The 20,367-nt window shown below is 49.4% G+C and overlaps 1 protein-coding gene across 1 annotated transcript in view; it reads right to left on the reverse strand.

The window, feature by feature from the left end:
• Nucleotides 1-20,097, reverse strand: part of CALN1 (calneuron 1) — a gene marked incomplete at both ends in the record, with an annotated part of 116,893 nt that extends 96,796 nt beyond the window's left edge. Inside the window, one exon of the mRNA XM_082008614.1 lies at nucleotides 19,980-20,097. Coding sequence (XP_081864740.1) covers nucleotides 19,980-20,097 — 118 coding nt within the window. The remainder of the gene's footprint in view (nucleotides 1-19,979) is intronic.
• Nucleotides 20,098-20,367: the final 270 nt, after the last annotated feature.

A 20,367-nucleotide genomic window follows, 5' to 3' on the forward strand; every position in this document is an offset into this window, starting at 1 on the left:
GACCAGTGGTGCCTCTGATGCTGCTCAAATTGGCTGATAACAGCCAGACCCACCATTTGCAGAACGGCCCAATTACAGAAGCGAGGAGAGGATGGGGAGCAGCCGGTAATGGGCAGGGTCTGCCTCCTTCCTGCTCCACTCTCCCTGTTTTAATAGAAAAGCTGCAGAAACATTCACACTTAATTACATAAAATGCTGCACATCGGCCGAGCGGCAGGGCCAAGCCAATGTATATCACTTCAGAAAGACATCATTGCATAATTTCTGTCAAGTAATTAGCGTGCTCTGCAGCACACCAAGCCAAGAGTTTTACTAGCACTAAACAAGGTTAGCAGATTTGTAAACAGCTTGCTATGGAGTAATATTTTTCTGCTCATACCGTCTAAAAATATCTTGGGAGAATTTGCTCCAGTACAAATGGCTCTGCTTGAAAGGGTTTAAAACAACAAAAAAGCTTATGATAATTCAGAGCTGGTTTTCGCTTTGTTTGCCTGCCTGTCGCTTGTTTTTTGGTTCCTAATTTCAAACAGTTACACAGCCCAGAGCTTGACTTTACTAAAACGCCCAGTTTCACCAGAAATGAAATAAAACCTGTACTAAGACTGAGCTCCATCCCTCCCCCACTTCCTACACAACCTTTTGCATGGTCAAATTATATTTTCTTGTTGTTTTTACTGCAGGTCCAAGAGGGCTGGGGTCCCACGCGGTAGTTGCTGTACCACTGGATGGGAAGGCAGAGTCTCTGCCCTGAGGAGCTGTGGGAGAAGACACCTGGGACCAGTCTAAAGCCCACAGAGAGCTCCATGGCTTCCTAAGTGCTGCGTTAATGATTTAACTCTTCCTAAGACGTTGCACACGGCATTGCACCTGGGCGAATGGCATCCTTCTGCTGAAGGGAGGAGGATGCCCAGATGACTCTCCAGGAATCAAGATTTGCTATTTCCCAGAAGCTTGTCGGTGACCTGCACTCAGCTTAGAAACAAAAAGGTTTTTTACTTCATTTGTTAATGCTTGGGTTCCCCATGGGAGTCCTCAGGTCCTTTCATCTCTTTTTGGTGAGAAAAAGCTTGTTTTCTGCACTCTCATTCCAGGTGAGGTCACCGCCATCTGCAGCGCGTGCAGAAGATGCTAGCAGGGGTTCAAGTAACCAACGCTACGTCACCAGGGCAGATCCTGACTCCTCAGTTGGGCTGGATCCTGGGCTCCTGACTAGGGTTGTAAAGGACACGTGTCCCCAGAGTCAGCAGCTACAACACCAAATACTCCAAGTGGGCAAAGCTGCTGAAAAGATGTGCGGAGGAACGAACTGTGCCATATCTCTACCTGTCTTGTAAAATCAGGATGATAACACTGGACCTGAACAGGGCTTAAACAGGTTCATATTCACGACAAGTGACCGTGTCCTACTCTGGGGCCTCCTGGAGCTCCTCAGAGCAGCCATGGTCTCGTGGGACAGTGCTTTCCGTGGCGGGACCCCAGACTTCAGTGGGCCACAGTCAGATGAAGAAAACACCTGTAATGTGAGCACTTGTAAAATTATCTGTTTTCCCCTTTGCTTGTGCCAGGTTGGGCCATTTTAGCAGTTAACTCCGTTGGTTTATTTGGGAAAAAGCAGACCATTGGGAGGTTTGTTATTCCATCCATGCTTATCATTAGGAGGCTGCTAATGAAGCCACAGAGACCTCCTGATGCCCAGGAATGGCAGAAAGAGGAGTACAAAGTGGCACGCTTTTTACACTTCATTGGGAAGCTTTATAAATTAATTGGAGTACAAAGTCAGGTCTAATTGATGTTTGTATTGATTGAACTGCTCCAAGTCTTAATTTTGGTTGTAAAACTCACTTTAAAATAGAGCCATTTATAATTAAGATGGGATCTGTAATTAATGGAGTTTTATACTCATAAAACTGCCTCTCTCATCAGTCTAAATTAAACTCCACATGAAAGTTTGTGCAAATTAAATACAGTAGATGCCAAAACTACTTTCTCCAAACTCTTCACTATTCTTACTAATGTCAAAACATAAGTGATTTGGAGATGTGATGAAAATTAGTATTAAAACAGGTGACAGCAGGGAAGGGCACCCCATGGGTGCAGGGAGCCCTGCGATGATGCGGGACACCCATGCCTACCCCATGCAATGTAAGCACAAAGACGTCACGGTCATGTTCAACATGTGACAGCAGCAAAGCCGTGAGCCGTTTCCCACACTCCAGTCAGAAAATGACTATATTGTCCCTCTTGCACAATTGTGTCAAGTTGTAACACAAACCTGCTTTTAAAAATACTTTGTTCCAACAGAGTCACACCAGGCCACCAAGGACAACTAGGGCTTACAAGGGGGAGGGCTCCCTTGCCTTCACATGCCAGTGGTTATTTAAAACAAGGGCTGCAATGTGCCTGGCCATGCCCCCAAAGCCTTCCTCAGCTGCTCAAGCCATTAATGAAATTCTCCAATTCTGGTAACTGTGGTTGACCATATGACTCTTTCCAACTTGATCTTATTGGAAATCTTTATAGCCATCAACCACAATATTTACAAAGCACAGACAATTTTGGGCTTATGGCAAGAAAATAAATAATCTTGGACATATGTACATAGATAAAAGTTCCCCCAAAAATCTGTTTTCCATGTGCAAGAGTCTGCCTCATCCTCATCTAGGTAATTAGCTATTCACTTCTTTAAAGGCTCCCATTTAATTGGGGTTGCTGTTCTTAGTGGAATATCATTTCCTCTTCCCAAAAGGGCTAGTACTATTTTTACATCTTTTTTTTTTTTCTGGCTGCCACACTCTTGTTTTCCCACTAAAATTAAAAAGCCACTGCAGCACTCACCAAGTATTTATGGCTTGAAGTTTCCTACACACATCCCTGAGCCGACATCCATAAACGCTTGTCACAGTTGTTCAGCATTTTCCCACATAACTTCAAGCTTAAGCTGAAGCTCAGGGTCATTCAACAGCTACTGTAAAGAGCTACACAGGCTGACTTGCTCCCTAGAAGGTCCTAAGGGTCATCCTTTGGAAATGTCCTTCTGTCTCTGTGGACAATGGAAGATCAGGGGCCAGAGAAGTCTCAATGAGCTCTCCAGGTGAGGGAATTAATTGTGGCCCATGCCCACAGCTGTGAACCGCACCAGGGCTTCTCCCTCCCTTTTGGATAAGGTCTGTGTTAGTCCTCTGGAAGGCCAGAGCAGGTCCTGCTCCCACCAAGTTCAAGGAGAGTCTGAAACCACCATGAGCCAAAGCAGAGCTGAGGCCATGATGGAGACATAAAAAGTGCCTCTTCTGCATGGCTGGGAAGAAAATGTCAAAGCTGGCATCAAACCAATTTGTTTAATCCCTTTTAGAGCTAAAACAGACAGGTTCATAGCCCTCCTGCCTCAGAGTTTCTCTTTTTAGTCCATTCTTTTAATTTGTTTTGCTCTGACTCCATCAAAGCCTCAGAGGCCTCATGAACAAGTGCTGGAAGAGGTAAGTGGGAATGAAGAAAGCTGATTACTAATGAACCACATAAATTATCATACTGGTAATTACCCAAAGGACTAAGGTTCAAAAGAGCCTCTTTCTTTTCCATCATCAATTCTCAGTCTAAACACCCACACCAGCCTTGGGCCAGCCCGTTCACCCAGGCAGGCTCGCTCAGGTGCGTTACAAAATGGGATGGGACTGGTTTTGTGCCAGCCAGTAGGTAAGAGATGTCCATATTACCTGTGCTCCTGTGCACAGACGGACACACGCAGCTACAGCCCAGAAAGCACTCCGTGGCAAGACGTGATGTCCAGTCTTCTAGCACTACGTTAGGGAAGCTGAAACCCAGGCTGTGAGGATGAAACTTTCTCTAGGAGTCGGTACTAAAAAGCTTTCCATTAGAAAGAGAAATAGATGCTAAGGAGATTAGTCAGTTATCCAATTTTTTCAGCTACAGAGAGTGAAAGCCCAGCTCTGTCGATGGGAATATTGCTCTTTCTATCAATGGGATCAGAGTTTCACATTTGCAAAATAAGCACGTTTTACTTTGAAGACAAGTCCTTTTCCAAGCTGAAAGCAGCTCTTCTGTTGGCTAGTCAAGGAGGAGGACATCAACCCTTCTGCCTTGCAAGAAACGCAGCATGGGCGGCTTCTCCTTGCAGGAGAATTAGGAAATTCAGGGATCTGCAATGTTTGGCTTTAAACATTGTTCTGATGGAGAAACACATGCTGCCAAGGTCAACAAGTTATCAGAACAGCTTTTTATTTGCTGGGACTTAACGCTGTGATTCCAACCCTGAATTTGTTCTATGATCTGAAGCACCCTGGAAAGTGTTGGAAGGCACAAAAAGTGCACAAAATACCTGAAAACAGCAGCTTCAGGCCTCTGTTATTGTAAATAAACACCACCAGAGACATCACCCAGTGCATTATGGAGTCAGCACTTGCCCACAGCAAAACTCCTGTGGTGCCATAGCAATACGTGCAAGGTGTCCATCGGGCACATATAATCCAGCCAAAAGCCTTAACTTGTTGCACTGAACTGGGTTTGTGTGGCCAGGGTTTGGCAGCGGGGGCTGCAGGGGCGGCTTCTGTGAGAAGCTGCCAGAAGCTTCCACCATGGCTGACACAGCCCGTGCCAGCCGGCTCCGAGACAGACCCACCGCTGGCCAAGGCCGAGCCCGTCAGCGATGGCGGCAGCGCCTCTGGGAGAGCAGAGTTCAGAAGGGGGAAAACTACTGCACAGCTGCAGCGGGGGAGAGGAGTGAGAAGGTGTGAGAGGAGCAGCCATGCAGCCCCCAGCCCGGGGCAGGAGGGGCAGGAGGGCTCCAGGCGCCGGAGCAGAGGGTCCCCGGCAGCCCCCGGGGAAGCCCCCGGGGAGGCCGGCTGTGCCCCTGCAGCCATGGAGCTCCACGGGGGAGCAGATCTGCACCCGCACCCGGGGAGGGCCCCACGCCGGGGCAGGGGGATGCCCGAAGGAGGCCGTGACCCCGTGGGCAGCCCGCGCTGGGGCCGGCTCCTGGCAGGGCCTGTGGCCCCGTGGGGAGAGAGAGGAGCCCCGGCTGGAGCAGGTTTGTTGGCAGGACCTGGGACCGCGCGGGGCCAGGCCGGAGCAGCCTGTTCCTGAAGGATGGCACCCATGGGGGACCCAGGCTGGAGCAGCCTGTTCCTGAAGGATGGCACCCATGGGGGACCCAGGCCGGAGCCTGTTCCTGAAGGATGGCACCCATGGGGGACCCAGGCCGGAGCCTGTTCCTGAAGGATGGCACCCATGGGGGACCCAGGCTGGAGCAGCCTGTTCCTGAAGGACGGCACCATGGGGGACCCAGGCCGGAGCAGCTCACGCAGAACTGCAGCCCGTGGGAAGGACTCACGCTGGAGAAGTCCGTCGAGGACGGTCTCCCGTGGGAGGGACCCCACACGGGAGCAGGGCAGAGCGTGAGGATTCCCTCCCCCTGAGGAGGAAGGAGCGGCAGAGACCAGGTGTGATGAACTGACCACAGCCCCCATTCCCCGTCCCCCTGCGCCGCTCGGGGGGAGGAGGGAGAGAAATGGGGGGGAAGGGAGGGGTGGGGGGAAGGTGCTTTAAGATTTGGGTTTAGTTCTCAATTACCCTACTCTGATTTGATTGGTAATAAATTAAATTAATCTTTCCCCAAGTCGAGTCTGTTTTGCCGGTGACGGTAACTGGGGCACGATCTCTCCCTGTCCTTATCTCGACCCACGAGCCTTTCGCTGTATTTTCTCTCCCCTGCCCAGCTGAGGAGGGGAGCGACAGAGCGGCTTTGGGGGGCACCTGCCGTCCAGCCAGGGTCAGCCCACCACAAGAAAATAACATGCAGAAAAATTCCTCCAATCACTGGCTAAAAAAACCCCACTAAAAACCCGGCACAGCTAAAGATGAACAACTTTCGAAGCGAGAGGCTGCTTGTCTAATCCAATATCCTTCTGCATTTTTATGAGGTGACCTTCTCCCCCTAAACGGATACATAAGCCTCACCCTTATTGATACGAGTTACAGAAACCAAAGCACGTCTCCCATTTGCTATTATCAGAGGAAAAAAAAGGCAGAAAATGCTGGACGGACCTTAGTGCAGGACAGCAGGAAAGCCTGACGCCAGCCAGAAGCTCCCTCCAGAGCCCTGTATTTAACCAGCCTTTTTACTTGCTTTGATCCCGTTTCCTCGGCTCGTATTTTCCACCCTTTATTGTGAAAAATGAGGGAGAGAGAAAGAAGAAGATGGGGAATATAGCAAAATAAAGCTATTGAGAAACGAGCCTGGAAGGCAACTGGAATATAAACTCTGAAGAAGTCATTAGCTACCTAAGCCCTTAAACAGTCCAGCATCGGGGCGGGGGATGGAAGCGTGCTTTCTTTTTGCATCTCAATCCAAACCAAACCTTGTATACTTTTACTGCTCGAAGCGCTGCCGGGCTGAAACGCCCGTTCCTCGTGGGCTCGCCAGCAGAGCAGGCTCAGCTCACGGGAGCTCGGCTACGAAGCAATGGAAGCACTCGCGAGGCCATTCGACGGGTGGCTGCATGGAGAGAGCGAGACCAGGGTCCTGATGCCACCAGTTTTGGGGATCCTCCTCAAATCAGCCAGGATGGGAGGAACCGCTGCGTGCCCCTGCCCTCCTCACCACACCACGGCACCTTGCTGTTGCCTTGGCTGGAGAAGAAACAGTGCAAGACAATTTGCTGAAGTGCTTTCACAGAAAACACAGATTCAGCCTCTCTGAAACACTTCATCACCTCGCAGCAGCTGCCCGAGCTGCTTGTCCAGGCTCCCGCTGAAATAAAATGTTTTGTTTTGACTCCTTTAATGTGAGCACGTGACTTGGCAAGCCAAAATCTACAAGTTTGCCACACCTTCAGAACAGAAATGAGTTAAAAAGCTCAAACTGTAAATGAAACACTTTGTGTTGGAACAGATGAGATTTTTTTCCCGGCTTCCGATTTGTGGGAAAAAAAAAGCCAATATAAAATTGTGCTGATTTGGCTCAAACTGAAATGGATCCCTCTACTTTTTTCTTTCTCTTTTTTTTTTTTAACTGCTGGTGAACTGAAAAAATCCCATATTTGCACAGCTGAGTTCGGGAGGCAGCGCCCTTCCTAGGGCCACTAACTCTCACTGCCAGCCCCAGAGGCGCAGGCTCTTGCTCCTGCAGCCTGTGCAGCCAGGGACAGTGTTACCTCTGGTGCTTCCATAGAGGGAAACCTGAGCCCCTCGCACATCCATCCCCCGAGGGGCAAAGCAGGACAGAACCTGGTCGTTTTGGTGAGATCCTGCAACCCTCTCTCTATTTTCTCATTTTGCCTTCTGCAGCGCTGAAATCAAATTCACAAAGCAGTGACAAGCTACATTTAAGTACTTGTGATGGACATTTCATCCATCAGACACATTGGCAAACACAGTTTCACATTTCAAAGGCAGAAATTACTATGGCCCTGCAAAGCACAATTTACTCCTTATGTGCAAACACGAAGGATTGCTGAGGAAAAAAGAGCTTCAAATCTTTTTTTACCTTCGGGAAGTAATAGCAATTACAATCAGTTACAAAGCCGTATTTCTTCCCCCTCCCCATCCAAACCTATTCACAAAATCTCACGCCCTGGATTAGATTTAGTTGAAAGAAAAGTAATGAGATTTGTGTTTCCTAGCAAATTAAATAGAAATTGCCCAAAAGAATAATCCTAAAATACAAAATACTGCCTCGTCCCACATGTTGCTAATAGGCTTGTGTTCTAATGGCTTATTTAGAAAGAGAGACTTTTCTTAAATAACATCCTAATGATGTTCACTCAAGAACATGAGAGACATAAATATCTTCACTACAAAGGCTTTCGATTTTTCCTTCTTTTTTTTAACAGAAGTCTTATAAAAATAAAGGAGACATTTTATGAAAGACTTTGTGCTGTTCTGCAATACTAAAGATTGAAAATTCCAAATGCTAACATTTCTGAGAGTTATTTTTATTGCTCTTACTTGTCTCATGGTTGTTGCTGTGAAGGGTTGTAGTGCTGCCTGCAACACCTCAGCTCCGGGCAGGACACGTCGTGGGACTGAGCAACGTGCGACCTGTCAAACCCATTCGAACTCCCGACTGGTGCTTGCCCCTATCTACTTTTCCTGCTGTTGAACGGTGCCAGGACTTTGTGTACCAGGTCCCCGAGGACACTGAGGTCCATGATCTTGTGCCACGACTCATTTTGAGTGTTGCTTCATGTGATGCTCACACAGATCCTGCTGCTGGTCCCAGCAGCATGGCTGCAATCCCTCTTTCGGTCCTCTCAGCTGTGCCCAGGGCACGACAGTTATTCAATGTGCAGATGAATTAGAGCCCAAGGCAGAGAGCAAGGATGAGCTCAGCTCGTCCTCCACAAACGCACGTGGCGCAAGGACCACGGTGCCCCCAGAGAGCCCCTGGCTGAGCCCCCTCAGCTGCACTGGAGCAGCATCACCCAGTGACGCGGGAGCTGCAGGACCTCAGGCTGACCTTAGTCTGCAAAAAATCCCGGCATAGTTTTAACTCATTTCATTTGGAGAGTGAATAATCTGAGCCAGGTTGGCATCAGCTTTAGGAACTGCAGTGATTTCAGCCCGTGCACCCTCCACTGCAGTGGCTGCTCTGGCACTGAAGGCTCGCAAAGCATTTTATGAACTACCGCTCTCTGCCTGGCCCCGGTGAGCTTTGCTGCATGTCCCGTTGTCGTGGTTTAGCCCCAGCCGGCAACTAAGCACCACGCAGCCGCTCGCTCACTCCCCCTTCCACAGTGGGACGGGGGAGAGAATTAGGAAAAACCTCGTGGGTTGAGATAAACACGGTTTAATAGGACAGAAAGAAAGAAGGGAACAACAATGATAATACCAACAAAGGAATGTACAAGAACAAGTGATGCCCAATACAGCAATTGCTCACCACCCAGTGATCGACAGCCCGTCCCCGAGCAACGATTTCCGCCCCCCGGCCAACTCCAGTTTATGTACTGGGCATGACGTCGGATGGTAGGGAATATCCCTTTGGCCAGTCTGGGTCAGCTGTCCCGGCTGTGTCCCCTCCCAGCTTCCCGTGCACCCCCAGCCTGCTCGCTGGCAGGCCAGCACGAGAAGCTGGACTGTCCTTGACTGCTCAGCAACAACCCAAAACATCAGCACATTATCAACAGTTCCTCATCCCAAATCCAAAACACAGTCTCACACTAGCTTCTGTGAAGAAAACCAGCTCTGTCCGGGCTGAAACCAGGACACCCATGCTCCTGGACACATCCCTGACATCAAGTGAGACAGCAGAGAGGTGGTTGAGCTCTTGCTGTGCCTCACCAGCATGGCCAAGGAGCATCGCTGTTCCCGCACAGCCCTCACTAACGAAGCTCGCTGTGGTCTTGCGCAGCACCCACCTCCTCAGAGCATCATAGTCACCCTGGGAGATCTGCATCCCTTCGTTTTCACAGGCAGGCAGGAGCTAAGTCTGACTTCAAAGGGTTCATGCTGATCCTCTTTGATGTCGCCAAAGCCAGACAAGCTGAAAAAGCAGCGCTTCCCAGCTGGGCTCCTGCTCCGTCCCCCTGTGCCCATCTGGCTGGTGGCTGCATCACGGGGGCCTGTGAAAGCTGACAACCGCTGCACATGGCTCTGGCCACCAGCTCACCCAGCGCTGGGAACAGCTAATCCGACACTGGCTGCCGCTGCCCATCCTCTCGCCTCCTCTCCGGTTCCAGACTCTGCCTGCTGCCCTCTCCGCTCCCTGCCACCCAGCACCCATCCTGCTCCGTCTCGCTGCAGTACAGCCGGCCCTGCATCCCTCCCCTGCTGCCCCTCCTCTCCTCCTGCCTCCCCCAGCTCTGACTCTTCAGGAAACTGCCCGGTGCAACTCCTGTGAGGGAGCATCCTTGCACAGCTCATTTAATAAGCCCGGCCTTTGCACCTCTTTCTCATCTCAGCTAGGGCTGAGGTGGTCTCAGGACCCACGAGTGGGCAACAGAACCTGGGAAGCAAAGATTTCCAGCCAGAGGATGGCTAGGTCTATTTGTTTAATACCCGGAATTACTGTCGTCTGCCTCCCTCATCTGGACTCGCACCCTGCTAAGTGAATTCTCACCCTGCCAAGCCACTGGCCTCATCCTCAGGAAGATAAATGCATGTTCTCGTCAGCGGGGACAAAAGGACAGGGACCGCAAACACCGTCAGCAGAGCACGGCAGAGCAGGCTCACGAAGAGCAGCTGCGGGCGATGGCTGCTGCCCAGGAGCGCAGCAGGACTGGGATGCTGCCTGATACCGCCGAGCAGATGCCCCAACAGCCACATGGAGGCCAGGAGCACTAACCTTGACATTGCTTTGCTTTGAATGGCATTTGAAAAAAAATGCGCTCAAAAGAGCCAGGTGAAACCTCCTCCGGATCACTGAGTTTTTCTCCCTATCATTTTTGCAGCAGCATTGTGCCAGGACGGTATCCTTCTGTGCCAGCCTCCACCGTGTCACCAACAGGCTTGTTTGTGACCACAGGCACAGTGTGGCACGGGGATTGGGAGTCAAAGCAAAGCCATTGCTCATGGGGAGCAAGATCCATGGCTGGTGCTTGACCCAGAGGTCTTGCAGCACCCCAAGCAGTGGTGGACGTATTGCACTCTTCTCCCTTCACAAGTATCACTGCTGCTAGGTAAACTGAGGCACAAAAGGATCAGTGGTGGCTATACCATCCCAGTGAAGAACTACAAATACATAACTGGATTCCTGCTTCTCCACAGGTACATCTAACTCCTAAACCTCATTAGTGAGGGAGCGAACCTATTTCTGAACGTTGCTCTATAGAGATGCAGTGCAGAACAGAGGCTTTTTGCAGATGTTTGCGCTTTGGTGAGGTGACTGCTCCGATGGAGGCAAGGGTATTGGTTCAGGTTTGGTTTTGGGTTGCTATGACTTGATTAAAGCTGATGTGCTGAAAGTCACAGTGAACTAACACAGCCTGGCAAAACTATCAGTCTCCCCTACTCGGAGGAACACCTGACAGTCCAGAGCATCACGACCACAAAAAGCGTGTGCCCAGCACGCAGAGTATCATGATAACCTCCACATCTTTAAGTATTTAAAATCATGGTAATTAAAGAAGGGACCTGCAAAGCCTCATGCTGACTAACTATAAGACACCGTCTGTGCGACCGGAGACCTGGGAGCACTCACAAGACCCTCAGGTCCATCCTGCTCCTGCGCTTTGCAACCATCCATGCTAGCGCTCAGGGCCTCTCGCTCACGTTCGTGCTGCTGGGATTCATCAGCACGCTGAGCCATTCATCTTCCAACTTGGTCTAATGGCAGCTTGTCCAGGCCTTTTTCAAGCCTCCAAACCCAGTGCTGATAAGAAGGCACCAGGAAATTAAATAAATAGTGAGCCATTTGCTCGACACTGAGTGCCACGGAGGGAATGTCTAAGGCAGCTTAAACCGAGGCCAGAGTCCAGGTTCTGGCCTCTGTCTGTACAGTTAAATGAGAAGAAACGGCTTATCAGAGTAATTTTCAGATGGTGACCAACTGCTTGACCCTCCAGAGCTGCTGTGGCTTCCACAGAGCTGAGGTTTCCCCAGTGCCCTGGCCTTGCAGCTTGGGAAGGAACGGGATGGTTGAAACGCTTCCCACCTGATTCAAAAAAGAAGCACCATCACCTCCATTTCTGGGGTGGGGAAGATGTTCCCAGGCTGCTTCAGCCAAAAATCTCTGTTCCCGTGGCACTGCCAGCCCTGCTCAACCCCAAAAGCCACAGACCAAATCAGAAATCGCTGTCTCCTTTTGCCAGGGAAAGATGCTCTGGACAGCTTGACCGCATCCCAAGTGAGCTCACTGGGAGCTGGACCAGCGTGGAAAGGTGTGCTTGGAGGTGGACACCTGGCTGGATGTGCAGATAGTGGACAACACACCAATGCCCCGCTGTAGCCACAGCTCTCCTGTGGCTTCCTCTGGAAAGTGGGGGAGACAGAGGCTTTTCATCTCCTTTGCTTCCAGCCCCAGGGTGTGTGCCGTGTCCTTAGGGGTCTGGGCTGCAGTGACCCTCCCCTGGCCCCCACCCTCCCGTGCACAGCTAAAAGCCACTGCCTAGGGAGTACATCTACACAGCGATAAGGTAGCAGGTAAGGGTGAGACCCCCAAGTCCACACAGCAACACTCACTAGAATAGGAGCCACTTGCTAAAGCCACAGTTTTAAGGCAAGGAACTTGTAAAATTAATGATCCAGTCTAGAAGCTTGCATAAAAAATTAAAAATCCATATTAAAATTTGTATAAACGTGTCACGGCAAGATTTAAATGCCTTTTAAAGCATGTTTAGCTCTTGATCTGCATTTGCTCCGTTCTTGTGGCCTGAGGCGACGCAGGCAGCAAGTTATCAGCTCGCTCCACCAAAAGCCCGGCTCCCAAGTGAACAGGCAGTGTCTGAAAGGGCTGTGAGGAGCGTCAGCCTGGCACAATTCACAGCATGTCAGGGAGCACTGTAGCCTCGGCAGCATCTCTGCAGTGAGAGACGAAACCAGCAGGTTTGGAAGGAGCTGGATGAAGACACAGTCTGCATCTCTCTCCCCAAAACCGTCTTCTTCCAGCTTGAAGAGGCTCCTTCTCCGCTACAATAAGCCAGAAACCCTCAAGCCTCTGACCAAGGATATCTGAATATCCACCACTAGTAACTCGCTTGCTTGCCAGCCAGTTCCTATAACTATGTCAGCATAGCTGGAGTTCAAACAATCTCTTTAATTGTTGTCCAGATGGTGTCCCTGTAATTTTCATTTGTTGGCAGCCAATCTCATTTTATTTATACTCTCTTGCTATAAGGACTCTTTCCTTGGAGATGATGCTGATGCCTGTTGTGTATTTTGGGTGCAGGGAGTCCAGGTGACACATTCCCCCGTGGCAGAGGGGGTGTGGAACAGTGGGAACAGAGCCTCTGCAAGACCTTCCCAAGGCTGCACCCAAAAAAAGTTTGTCCCCCTGGGTAATCAACCTGCCAGAGTACTGGCGCCTTGTGTAGGGCTTGGGCTGTAAAGCATTGAAGGGTGGAAATACTTGCAGTTCTGGAGTTTTTCCCCAAATCCACAGCTTTCTGCCACCTTCCTGCTGAGGATCTCCAGTGCTACAGAAAATCCAGTGCTGATCTTCAGGCCCCAATGGTCCCTAAGGCACTGCAGCAGCTAAAACCCTCAAGATATAGTCTTCCTCTCCAGTGAAACCCGGAGGACCCAGGTCTCCCTATGCTCAGCCTCGTGTCCAAACATTACCATTGCCTCTTTGGGGTGGAAAGTACTACTAATTTCAGTGAAAAAAAGCTTTCCTGGAGGTCAGGAGTGAAAGGTCAGTGATGCTGGGGCTGGACGGACGGACGTCTGTTTGTCGGTGGCACACAGGACCTCTGTGCAAGGCAGGGGAAATCTTCCCAAGGCTTCCCAAGGGAAAGGGAGCCCTTCCAGATGCACTGCAGTGGGGCAGGGGCCTCGCCTCTGCTGGCTGCGCAGTCGGTGCTGACACCTGGAGACTGCTAATGAAGCGGGGGCAGACTACAGGGAATAATTATCACTGTAAAATCTCTCCCTTGGTGAGTTCCCTTGAACCTCACCAGGGCTAAGCCGGCATGCAGCCTGGGGCAGGTAGCCACAATTTCTCCATCAGCAATTCCACTGGCCACGCACCGTCTGGAGCAAATGTGCACTTTGCAATAAAATAATACTCTGCAGAATATTAATACTGTGCCAGTTTTTATGATTTTTAAATGGTGGCTGCTTCATACCTGAAACTACAGAGTCCCAAGGAAACCCACACTGCAATTAAAATACGTAACTGGAAAATTAGCAGAAGGAGCTCAGCAAAAGTGAGAGATACAGCTGCTTCTGTCCACAGAAGAATCTTCATAGTGATGCCACAGTTTTATATTCAGAGACACGAAACACTATTAAAGCCCAATATAAGACATAAATTATTCCATTTCCAGCCATAATCACTCACAGCGGAGACACTGTGGATAAACCTCTCTTTAAAAAGAACTCTGCAAAAGAGAAAATGAGCTTTATACAGTTTCATCCACTTAATTAACAGGCTGCTTGCAGTGCTTACGCTGAGCATGGACTTGGAGACCCACGCACTAATCCATGCGCAGAGCATCCCGGTGTGGCCATACCCCCTTGCTATGTCTCCTATCCCAGGAGAATATCCTTGCAACCCCTTCCTCGCCAGCAGGATGCTCTTTCTTCTTTTTTCTTTGTTCTTTTCTTTTTTCTTTCCACTTTTCCAAGTGTTTTTTTCTTCCCATGGACAAAAACCCGAGCAGAGCAGACTCAGCCTGTTGCTGCTACGTGAGTCAGTCAAGTGACTAATGCCTCTCCCCCTGGGTTTCCCTCCTCGAGCACATTGCTTCTCCAAAACACTGTTTGATCTCACCTGGGACACCAAAGATAATCAGTCTCAGCCGCCAACACGGCGCAGCCAGCTGGCTGTTGAGGCTGGAGGGAATCTGCCTGCCCCTTTATCTTCTGCACCCATCAGCAGGATTAAAATCTCTGCTAGCAAACAAGCAGAGCTGGAGAAAAATCAACACCTGGAGAGAGATACGAGAAGTTGCACAGCAGCCCCAACTCTTCAGCAAGGGACTGTTTATCAAGCCTTGCTGATAACACAAGAGTGAACTAGGATCAGGATCAGCCACAATCCTCATGGCTCACAGGGTTTCTGCTAAATAACAGCCCCCAAATGAGACCGCACAGTGACAGTGTGCTGCAGCATCACAGTCCTCCCCTTCCCAGGACTTATAACATCCAAGGACCATCATATCAGACATGCACAGGAGGGTGAACCCCCCTGATTCTGCAGCAGCACAGCCAGGTGGTCAGTCATGGGGCTGGCAGCACACTGGGTCCCTGTTGGAGGGGACATCAGGTAAAATAGTCCCACATTGCAAACACAGCCACACCACTCTAGCCCTGCCTCTAAAAATAAGGCCAAAATCAGGGGAGTTTACCCTCTTACCTGCTACCTTATCGCTGTGCAGGTGTACTCCCTAGGCAGTGGCTTTTAGCTGTGCACGGGAGGGTGGGGGCCAGGGGAGGGTCACTGCAGCCCAGACCCCTAAGGACACGGCACACACCCTGGGGCTGGAAGCAAAGGAGATGAAAAGCCTCTGTCTCCCCCACTTTCCAGAGGAAGCCACAGGAGAGCTGTGGCTACAGCGGGGCATTGGTGTGTTGTCCACTATCTGCACATCCAGCCAGGTGTCCACCTCCAAGCACACCTTTCCACGCTGGTCCAGCTCCCAGTGAGCTCACTTGGGATGCGGTCAAGCTGTCCAGAGCATCTTTCCCTGGCAAAGGGAGACAGCGATTTCTGACCTGGTCTGTGGCTTTTGGGGTTGAGCAGGGCTGACAGTGCCAGAACCAGCTGCAGCCCCAACACACCTTCAGCCACTTGGCATTGCCTGCATTATTGGCGTGCAGGAGGCAACTGTTAATTTAAAATCCATATGGGGCATCATTTAACCATGCCCTTTTAAATTATTTCAAGAGCTGTTTCCCGGTATACACTGAAGCCGCTCATGGTCGACTTTTACGCATGAGCCCAGGAAAGAGCGACCCAGTTAAGAGCTTCTGTAGGTGACAGAACGGAGGTTGCTGGGAAGAAGCAGAAACCAGGTAAAGCACGTCTTGCAACAGGGTGTGTAATCTGTAATGATAGAAAAGTCCCCTGGTAAGGGCAGTCCCCAGATTCCTGCCTTGAAGTCTACTGCACCGCAGGCTTCTGCAGCCAGCAGCCTTTGCGCCCGTTTTATGTGTTGCTCTGCACACAAGAAATCTCCAGTTTAGGCAGGCAAACCCATGCACTGGCATTTCCACTCTGACTGCCAACCTTAAGGACTGCATCAAGCCGGCCAGGTCAATGTCTACAACCACCAAAAAAAAAAATCTCCCATTCTAGAAAAAGGTGTGTAGATACCACAGACCCCACCTGGGGCAGGGGCTACAGGGGCTAAGGCACCAGGTGCCTATAGCTCTCCTGCTGCCGGGCAGCAATGTTTCCTCCTGCACGGGCACTGCTGATTTCAAAGGAATCTGGGTCAGGTAAGGATTTATCATCATGTCTTTCTGGACAAATAGCTGCTGCTGTGGTTCACATTTGGGTTTTCTCTGCAAGGCACTGACTAGCACGCATTTCACAGACACTTTTTGCAAAGCCTACTTATAATGCATGAGCGTCCCTTCAGGTGATATTTGTCAGATTCCTACTATGGAAATGTTTTTACCTCCTGACAATACCCTTTAGATAGTGCCTATGGAGGTGGATGACTCAAGCTTGACATGATGATTTCCATCCACCATTTTTTATTAAAAATACTCCTAGCAGTTTGTAATGTGAAGACAGAAGCTGGTTTTAAAAGGGATGTGGAAACCACAGAGTATGCACAAACTGTGCCACAATTTTATGTCAACCAACAATAGCCAGAAAATCTATATGTAAAACATATAATCTTGTGCATAGAAACCGCCAAGCATATGGCAATAACATCCATCTGAGACCCCACCGTATTTGGTGGTCCCTAAGAGACAGGTTATGGATGGCTTGCCACTTTCAACTTCGTCATTTACTTGATGTTATAAAGTTAAGTATCGCCTAATATAGCTTTCTGTAAGTTAATTCCCTTTGTGACGGTGACAGCTTCTAAAAACCCTCACGCTACTACAGAACCGCAAATAGCAAACACCGCTGCTAGGAATAGACAAGCCATCAGCAGAGTGACCTGCTATCCCTCCAGCCTCTTTCCTTGCTGCCAGCATAGTATTTAAAGCAGGATGGAAAAAAAACAGAGCGGAGTTAAAGTCGACAGATGGCTGCTGCAAGTCAGAAAAGTTTTCATAGGAGAAAAATAACCGGTCGGAGAGGAGGCAGAGCGGCACCCTAAGCACGCTGCTCTGAACGGCGTGCATTCATCCGAAAACCTTCCCCTTTATCTTACTTGAAGTTAGAAATATTTTTCATTTCCTGATCTCCATATTATCCTTCATCCACCGCCCGCAGGCTGCAAACACGGAGCGTTCGTCGACATTCACTGCAGGGACATACAGGGGAAGACAGGCTGCGTTCCAGCCAGGCTGCGCAGCACCTTCGCCCTCCAGTATCCCAGAGCCCACACTTGCAGAAATCCTTCCCAAAGTGAACGACAGTAAGACACGCAACGCTAGACGTGAAAAAAAGAACAAAAAATCTGCTGGAAAAAACCCAACAGATCAGGCACTTGTTGGAGCCTCGAGCACAGGGGACCATTTATAGAAAATTCCCACTGACTTCCCCAGCTTCAAACCTTTAATAATTTAATATGTGTGACTGGGATTTCTCAGTAGGCTGGAACTCCCTCGGGACTAAAATCTCATTGAAAAAGAAACCAAGGAGAATTTGGCATCTCTTTCCCAGCCTGTAAGATTAAATGCAAATATGTTATTGGCATCGAGCTATCACAGCTTGATATATCCACAAAGCTCCCATACACTGACATTAACTTCTCAAGGAAGAACATTTTGTTACTTACCCTGAGATAGTTTATGTTTAAAGGCGAAAAGACTATTTCTGTTTTGGGTTTGGGCAGTGAACAGTGGCACCTCCACGAATTACCAGCACACCCGGGCACTGATTTAGTATTAGTGACAAAATACAGTAAGATAGTGACCGCTGACCTAATATTACATATGATTTTCAGTGGCTAGGCTGTACTCTGGTAGCTGGCACACAGAAGAGTATCTCCAGCAGCCTGGCTGGAAAAATACAGCCTGAGGTTGAGCTCTCCTCTGGTAGGCTAAGAACCGGGGCGTAACTTCACAGCAAAGACACAGAGCCCTCGAAAACAGGTGTTTGTAAAGCAAAAGGCTGTCAGAAAAAAAACATAACTAAATTCTAACAAGAAGCCTGGCTTAACAGCCAGGGAATAAATGGATGATTAGTTAAAGAGCTCTAACCATTCTCCTGAAGAAGGAGGGGGATACTCTTTGTGAACAGAGATGGATGAACTCTGCCGCTCTCCAGCTGAACAGCACAGTTATAATCGGGCACCGACCACACGAAATGGATGCAGCACTTGCATCAGCAGCAACTTGTCTGCTGCCTTCTCAAAAGACAGCTCCTCTACATCTTCATTTGCCGTTAATGGAGATGATCCGCAGCCCCTCAAGCGCTGGTTTCTCCTTGGGGAAGGTGGGTCTGGCCGTGGGGCTGTGCCTCGCTGCCTCTTGCAGCCGCTGCTCCCGCCCCAGAGCCACTGGTGGGAAAGTGATGCCGAGAGGGCTCGTGAAGCTTGCAGACTACCCACCGTGGCTTGGGCTGACAGCAGGGAGACACGGGAACGATGTAAATGAGACTGGGCTTCCTTCCCACGTCCAGCCACAGACCATTTCCATGCGAACAGCAGGGGAACAAATCAAGGACAAGTTCCCCTCATGCGATGGGATGGGCCTGACAGTGAGTTGCAGCCCTGATGCCACTTGAATCAGCTCTTTCCAGTTGTCTGGAAATCTCAAAGGCAATTGTAGCAAACATGCTCTAATCAGGGTAGGCATAGGAGAAAAACTCTCGTTCTCTGCATTTGAAATCAACTGCAAGACCTCATCCAATGTCCTCCTGTCTGCTCAGTCAGCCCCAGTCATCTGGAATAGGGACAACAGCTAAGCTTTACCTTGCTACATAATTTGTCATCTATAGGATGCACAGAAGCTAAGTCAGCTCAGTTCTTCTCACCAACTGAAATCTTCAAGTGATGCTCCTATAACCCAGGAGAAGAGCCCAGAAGATGCCTCTGCAGTCCCTGTGTTCCTGGGGTCTTAGCTAAGCTGCACTGAAAGTGGTTTCTCACATTGCAGCTCTCACCTGAACTGTGTTCAGCACATCATACTCATTGGGAAGAAGAGAAGCAGTTACAAATATTCCAAAACCACAGTACTTAAGTTAATGTAAAGCTCGCAAAACCAAATCCAAAAGCTCCAAGTTGAGAAGGCTTGAAAATTAAGGTCTGATTTACCAAAGCACAGGTGAAAAGGGGGAGGGTGGGCAGAAATATTGGCCTTCTATTTTGCCAAAATGCCTTGAACATGTCCTGGAAGGACCATTTCCACCTTGCACCATTCCCTTGCCCATTTCTTCATCAAGTTCTCCACTGAGACCACTGATTATGATCATGGCTTGTACCAAATGTCCACTGGGAAGCAAACCAAGAGCTTCAATTTGTTCTACAGCCCTCAAAGACCAGCTGTCAACAATATTAACTTTTGCTTAGAAATGACCCTGGTGAACCATAAATTAATTGCATACAAAAGAGACCTTCCCACCGTGTACCAGACTGGGAGTCTACCTGGCCTCACATCCCATCTGCGGGGCAGAAGGGATGAGCAGCAACCAGCTTCTAGGGAGGAAATTATGGGATCCTACAGGCAGCAGATGCGGACAACCTTCCTGATAGCCTTTGCCAGCCTGAGGCTGGTCTGTGCTCCCAATCGCTGACCTGGAAAAGGGAATTTTAAAGCTCTTTCCAGCTTCTTAAGCCACAAGCCACCTCTGTGTGTCTTGTTATATTGAGACACAGAGAGAAACCTCACTTTTGAAAGGCCATAAAGCAAATGAGAAGACTTGCTAGGAATACAGATTCAGCTCTGCAGGTTCCCAGGAAAGGCTAAAGGCATCTTTATAAAAAGATATTAGCCTAACTTTTTCTCTTGCAAAGTTTGTCTGTAAAAAGCAGCCTTACACTTTCAAAAAGCTGCCTTATTTCTAGGCAAAAGGACAAAATCTGAGGCTAAAATGAGTCTACAACTCTCAGCATAACTTTGGCTGGGGACCTTTTCTTTGTCCCTGATCTGCTGAGCCATCCCACTTCTGACCTACCTTTTGCTCCCGGCTTCATGGGGAGAATACCTCCAGTTATTGCATGACAACGCCACAAAGAAGGTGAAAACGAGTCTTTCCCTGTTCCCAGCCCCCTTTGGAAAACTGCAAGGACATTGCTCACCGTCCAGTTCCTCCACAGAGATATTTGCTAGCTGCTCGCTGTCGCTGCCAGCGGAGAGTGACCGGTTCAGGTAGTTGCCTTTGTACAACAAGCCAGCTGTTACATGGTGGAATGGCATCTTCTCCCTGGGCACAAGAGAGAAGGGAAGAGAAAGGCTTATTTTCATTATTTGTCTTTGCTTTATTTGAATAGTACAATAGCCTGCCTTGAAAGAGTAGCTGGATCAAAGCATCCTACACCAGGGAACGCGCGCTGAAGTTGGGTGCACGACTGGTGGTTTGCAGATCTTTTTTAGTGTCTAAGACAGGAGTTAAACAAACAAATGAAAAAGAAACAGCTTCTTCTTTACGCCGAACAAGAATTAGCAGAGGCAAAACAGTGGTGCCTT

This window comes from Phaethon aethereus, assembly GCF_964289735.1.
Source record: "Phaethon aethereus genome assembly, chromosome: 19".
In the NCBI taxonomy this organism is placed as follows: domain Eukaryota; kingdom Metazoa; phylum Chordata; class Aves; order Phaethontiformes; family Phaethontidae; genus Phaethon; species Phaethon aethereus.